A 6,706-nucleotide genomic window follows, 5' to 3' on the forward strand; every position below is an offset into this window, starting at 1 on the left:
AGACTCAAGTATATTTTTTTGATCAGCGTCGAAGTCTGAGTCGATTTAGCTTTATCTCTCCTTCTCCATTCGTCACCAAATTTCTTCTGATTTATTATAGTAAATACCAGAACCCAATTTTAATTGGGTATGATCAATTTTAATTGGGTATGATCAAGGTACTGGTTCGGGTAGATGCCATACAACTTCAAAATTTATTTAGCTATATCTTAAAAATTGTTCAACCTACAGTACTGAAATTTTGCAAAATAAAATATGGTAAAATGGCTGCCATACAGCTTCAAAAGTTATTTGGAATTATCACAGAAATTATTGGATCTATAATGTAGAAATTGCGTGAAAATAAGTGTGTTATTAGGGCTGTTGTGTGAAAAAACTCGTTGAAATTTCTTAGCTCCTTGTCGTTGCTGCCATACAACTCCCATAGTAGTTTGGCCATGTTTAAGAAAATATTGAAAACACAATACTGAAATTTTGCATAAAATAATAAGGCAATACGGCAACTTAAACTCATAGTCTGCCCCACAGCTACGGCATATTTACTCCCACATAGGATAACAAATTCTAGCTGGTATCACAGCTACTTTTTTTTTGTAGTATTTTCTATTTAAATTTTGAGGAAATAAACAAAAATGGCTCATAAAAACAAATTTTAGGCAAAAAATTTCGAATATGCGATCAAGTTTCCAAAGAAACTTTTTTTTTGTCTATTTTAAATTCAAAATAAAATGCAATTTTTATAAAATTGTAAAATTTCTGTCAAAAGAGTTGATTTATATTTAACAAGTTATAAATCATATAAATAAGCTCTTTTATAGCTTCAAACCTGTAGCTCTTCAAAGTTAAAAAAAAATTCAGTTTTTATAAAGTTAGAATTTTGAAACCAAAAGCACTTTACGTATCCCGTATTTTGCAAAGAGGCAAAACTCGTAATGACATAACTAAAAAATTTATTTAAAATTAATTTTTTTTCGTAGTTCAAGAAAAATTATTTTATAAAAAATTTTATTTTTAAAATTCACGGCTTTTTTATTCAAATTATTTATTTTATGCAAATTTAATAAAGTTATTATTATTATAGTTTGATTTTTAAAATATTTTAAACTAATAAGCAAAAAATATTACAAAAAAACTTTAATCAATTTCTGCAGAATGCGAAACCGTTCTGCGTATTTTATTAAGATAACGTCACAAAAAAAGCAATGCTTCGCATATCACATCTAACCTAAAATTCCACCTAAACCAGCAGGTCTTTTACTTGGATGGGGTTTTTCTAAATTGAAACCACTTCCTCCTACTCCAAGAGGATTGGTAATTGAGGAGCCTAGATTTTTTAAAGTTCCAGTAGCATTGTGAAGCCCACCCAATATTGTATTTAACCCAGAGCAAGTAGTTGATTGTAAAGCTTGTAAAGGTGCTCCATATATGGATAGCTCGCAAAATCTAAAATTATTTGAGAATGTTAATGAATCAGAAATTTCCAAGAAAGGTGCTCCTTTTCCGGTAAATCTTTGAAATAGACTTTTTGAATCAGTTTCTGTTTCAGAATTCATTTTTGAAAATTGTTTTAGAACCGAAATAAAATTTATGCGAACTTTTAAATCTTTTTCTTCAGTGAGTTTTGCGTTTGCTATAGGATTTCCGTAAATGTCATTTGTTTCAAATAAATAACCAAGTTCATCACCATGGCCGGTATAATTTGTTTGCTGATCACCAGATACGATGGGTAGACCTCGGAGAAAGTTTATGCCTTTGGAGACATTTCCTTTAAAATCAAAACTATATAAATAGGCTGGAGCAACTTTACTCCAATTCTCAGCTGAAAGAACTGCTGGCAAATTGAAAAGAACGTCGGTGGTAGTTTCTGTAAGCTAGAAAATATCTCTTACAAAAATTTCAGCCTTGTTTTCATGGCTACACTTACCTTTTGAAATATCTCTGCAGGCGATAGAGAAGTTGGCACTTTCAAATAAGAATTTAGATCGATTGAAATACCTTCCAAACCAGGTAATACCGGTTTTAAAATTTCACCAGTTATCTTGTCAATAGCCAAAAAGCTCTTCAATTTGTTTATAGAATCCATCATCGACCCAAGAAATTTATCTAAGGAGCCATAAATTTTTGACAATGTTGCTATTGCAATTCCGTTCGCAGTTTCATGTTTCGCGGTTCCAATGAGTAATGGAACTTTAGAAAACTCTCCGTTTTTAATAATAGACTCGGCTTTAATTGTCAAAAATCCTGGTAAGGCTCGGTCGTCATCGGGTACTTCTACATGTGGTTGAAAAGCACTGCTGCCAGCAATTCCTTTAACCATAGCTCTTCCATGAAGTCGTTCCGTTTCGACTTGCGAATCTGCTTTAATAATATCTTCTACAGACCGCTAAAAAGTTAAAATAATTTTGTAAATAAATTTTATTTAAAAATATTTTAATTTAGATCTAATCTAATTTTATAGAATGTAAAAAAAGGGAGAATAACGCAATATCATGTACAGAATTTTTATTAAAAAAGCAACTAGTAATTTATAAAGAAAGTACTAATTTTGAATTAGCAATTTTAACTTAAATGACGTAATTGTAGTAAACTTTAAGCGTCATCTTTTGTCATTGCTTAATTTTGAAAAAATTTTACGATTTTATTTGTAAACGTTTAACTTTATTTAACTATTATTTAATAACTTAACTTGTAATAACGATAATTTTCCAATTGTAATTAAAATATGTAGGAGTACTTTATAATTACTTACACTTCTTAAACATTTGAGTATTTCTATGTTATTGCTTGTAGGACACTCATTTAGCTCAGCTATTTCTTCTACTGTTTGAACAGGCTCTTCATCGGTAGCGTATTGTGATAAGGCTGAACCGGACATTGACACTATACCAGTCAAATCACCACTTCTTGGTAATCTGGATACACCCATATACATCGCGCTAGCAGCTCCAGATCCATGTCCAATAACTTTCATTTGCTTTGGATCGCCGCCGAAAAAAGATATGTAATCTGTCACCCATCTCAAGGCTACAGTCATATCAAGCATTGCTAAGTTTCCACCGAATTCTTTAGATCCGTCTCCAACAATTCCCAGGGTACCTAAACGGTATTGTACAGGAACGAAAATCATTCCATTTTGCGCTAACGGCTGAGCATCATATTGTGCTGCAGATCCTTGCCGAAAGCCGCCAGGGTGGATCCAAACATATACAGGCAAACCGGTAGTTTCGTCAGGCATTTGTGGCGTATAAATATTAAGTATTAAGCAGTCTTCATTGCCTATGACTTTATTGGGATTATATGGGTCTGGCTGCGGGCACGGTGGTCCATAACGTGTTGCATTTATATCACCTTCTAACCGTCGAAACCTGGGACGTAAAAATCGGTTTTCTCCAACTGGAGGATCAGCATATCGTATTCCCAAAAAATTATAAATTCCTGTTTCCTCATGGCGAAAACCTTCCACTCGAGCATCCCTATCATACATTTGTGAAAATACTACCGGATCATCAGGCGGCGGTTTAGCTGCTTGCCTTCCACCAACAATACGTTTTACTCTTACGGTTTGACGTTCATTATTTGCAGGAGCGCAAAAACAAAATAAAAATCCATAGTTTATAATAAAAATGTGACAAGTAAAAAACTTCATTATTAAAACATTGCTTACACTTAATATATATTTATTTTATACATAACACGGTTTTAATTAAAAGTCAACAATTTAAAAAGCAAAACGAAAACAATGTGAGCTTTTGCTTTATAATTTAACAATTAATCACGACAAAGGTTGAATATAAACTGAGCGTTTAAAAAGAGCAATATTAATATACTACATTAAGACTTTTACAGATTAAAGCCAGTTATAAAAATCTCCCGCATTTAGACTATAGATATATTTACCTACATACATGCATATATCCAGTTCTGATTATCGCATCACCGTATTGATCGCCGTTTAGATAATGTTTTCATGATGAATTCACACAATATGCATGTGCAGCATTATAAAACCAAGAGAGAAAGAGAGTGAAGTATAAATATTACATATTGCCTAAATATGACAAATTGCATTATAAATTTTCCACTTGGTTTGTAAGTAATAACGGTTTTTAAAGAAAACGTGAAACTATACCAAAAATGGTTATGAAGTTATTGTACTTTGTGAAATATAATTTGGTAAAGCTTTATTTACAATAGTAAAAAAATTTAAGCAACCAAATCTAAGTTTTAATATCATACGACTTGTTTAACTAAGCGACAAATATCAGAAAAAATTTAAGTCAAGCATAAGAACCATCATTTATACTCCCAAAATGCATCTAAGTATGCTAGTTTTTCAACATTTTCAAAATTGTAATACTTACGTGTATCAAAACATATTTCATTCTCAAATCACTAAAAAATATATCGACAACGGCTTAATCTTAAACTATTGTAATGACGAACACAAACAGTTTGTTAAACAAATATTTTTGATCTTCGTTTACTTTTAATTCATTTTTCTTATTAACGAAATTATGTTGTTAGTGTATAAAATAATATAACTACAACTATGACGGATTCAGCTATATTCAACAGATCAAAGAAATTCCAGTAGCTACAAAAACGATTTAATTTTATAAATGTAGTCACGACAGTGATTAAGTATTAGTGTCAAATTAATGTAAACAGTAGACATTGATTTACTGATATATGTATGTTCATGCATATATGTATGTATATTATGCCAACAAAATAATCAGCGAAATGTTCATTATTATTGAGTTGTGATATGCATTTATAATTATTTCTCGTTAGTTCTTATTTAAAAAAAGCAACACGACACATAATATTTCGATCGTCATTAAAATTCAAGATGAACCTGTTTTGTTGATACAATAAGAATTATCAGAATTTAAATTTTTATTTATGATTTTTTTATTTTATAATAAAAAGCAAAAGTTAAACTATGTTTAGGGAAAAATAGTATTTTGTAAACGTACAATATAATGTAAATATGCTTAATACAAATCAAATCAAAAGTGTGTTAAAGGGCTTATATGGTTTTGAATTTTTATTTTTAACTTCATTAGAGTTTAATTTCAGCATAAATCCAAAATATTTTTTTAAGAAACGCAGAGAGAATATTATTTTTTCTATCATAAATCCATACTTCATTCACAACTTTAATAAGCCATTAAACATTATAGTCTTCGTCGTGCGAAAATGACAGTAGTCAAAAGAAGTACACATAGAACCCTTAGAGCACATTTTAAATTTTTTCACGTTAGAAACGAAGTGGAAATTGCAAACATGTTATAACAACGATAAATAATTTTGTGATTTATCATTGATATTAGGACGCAATAACAAATAATACATCTCGTTTTATTACTTTTAAAATTTATTATTAAGGGAAAAATTATATTACAAACGTATTGGAACTAAAACGATACTTTTTGATTAAAGTTAGGGAAGTGAAACTGTTTCACCCGACAATGTACTTCCATCAGAAAATATTTGTTTACCCATGTCCAACAGTTATTCTTAAGATAATACTTCTTATTTAATTGTAATTTTTAATCTATTTCTCTGAACTTTGAACGTTAGTTACATGTAAACGCATTCGAATGATTTTTTTTTTTTCTTTTTTTTCTCAAATTTTTAAATCCTACACCTCCAAATAAAGTTAATTAATATACTAAAATTGGCTAACTCTATAGCGTACCGCGTACAATTATTGACACTTGATTAAATTTGAGCATCCGTAAAATATAAATTGAATATTCCTCTTTCATAATCATAATACAAAACTTTATCAAATTGTTAAATAAAAGTATTAAAAATTAAATTTTTTACATTTTTTTTTTTCTACTAGGTGAAAAAATCTCGAAAGACGAAGAAGGACGGCTGTATCTGCCTTTTTCTTCCGACAGTGGGGGAGCGTAACTCCTACCCTAAAAAATCACCTAAATTCTGAACGGATAAAACTGGTCCTAAAGACCAACTATTACCTCCGCGCTAACTTGGTTTTTCCGTGCAGGAATTAAATACCTTCCATAAGGAAATCGGTATTTCATGTTAAATCGAATGGTCTTGTTCGTTTAAGTCTTTCTGTCATAACGCCATTGTCTAGCAGCCGAGCTGCTTCCATATTTACATGCTGTTCTAGACGAGCCCTATGCTTTGTAGCACAACTTCTTATTTCATCCACAACCAAAGGAATTCCTAAGTCCCTGTAGATATCACTGTTATGTATATACCATGGCGCATTTACCATGCCCCGTAGAACTTTATTCTGGAAGGTTTGAATTTTGTTAATGTGAGTCTTCTTGACACAGCTGAATGCCATATCGCCATATTGATTTAATGATTTGGTTATAAATTAATATCTTATTATCAATTGCCAAATTGGACTTACGACCTAGGAGCCAATAATTTTCTCTATATTTATTTTCTAATTCTATGTGTTTCTTCTTTATATGCTCTTTCCACCTTAGCTTGACATCTAAAGTCATTCCTAGGTATTTTGTTGAGTTATGGATCGCTACGTTCGTTCCATTTACGTTAATTTGTGGTGGATTCACTATTTTCCGATTGGTGAAGTTTATGTGAACCGATTTTGCTTCATTCAACTTCACCCTCCAATCTCTAGTCCACTGGCTTATCTTGTTAATTGCCTCCTGTAATTTTTTTGTCGAATCGTCAATGTTCACTCCTACTGCCAATA

At 30.9% G+C, this 6,706-nt stretch overlaps 1 protein-coding gene across 1 annotated transcript; it reads right to left on the reverse strand.

Annotated features, from left to right (window-relative positions):
• Positions 1 to 990: 990 nt before the first annotated feature.
• Positions 991 to 3,796, reverse strand: LOC129606004 (carboxylesterase 5A). Its single transcript, XM_055516049.1, has 3 exons — positions 2,750 to 3,796; positions 1,925 to 2,383; positions 991 to 1,871 (listed from the first exon to the last, which is right to left on the reverse strand). Exons 1-3 carry the CDS (start codon positions 3,644 to 3,646, stop codon positions 1,221 to 1,223), a joined length of 2,007 nt encoding a protein of 668 aa, XP_055372024.1. The 5' UTR covers positions 3,647 to 3,796; the 3' UTR covers positions 991 to 1,220.
• Between the last annotated feature and the right edge of the window lie 2,910 nt (positions 3,797 to 6,706).

The sequence above is a fragment of the Condylostylus longicornis genome, unplaced genomic scaffold (genome assembly GCF_029603195.1).
Source record: "Condylostylus longicornis isolate FDR11 unplaced genomic scaffold, ASM2960319v2 ptg000016l, whole genome shotgun sequence".
Lineage (NCBI taxonomy): Eukaryota > Metazoa > Arthropoda > Insecta > Diptera > Dolichopodidae > Condylostylus > Condylostylus longicornis.

Bases quoted from the DNA above. Each gene is read 5' to 3' on its own strand.
- LOC129606004 (XM_055516049.1), bottom strand. From the start codon at position 3,646: ATGAAGTTTTTTACTTGTCACATTTTTATTATAAACTATGGATTTTTA. The intron at 2,384-2,749 runs GTAAGTAATTAT...TTAACTTTTTAG, and splicing joins TACTCAAATGTTTAAGAAGT to CGGTCTGTAGAAGATATTAT. The intron at 1,872-1,924 runs GTAAGTGTAGCC...GATATTTTCTAG, and splicing joins CTGCAGAGATATTTCAAAAG to CTTACAGAAACTACCACCGA.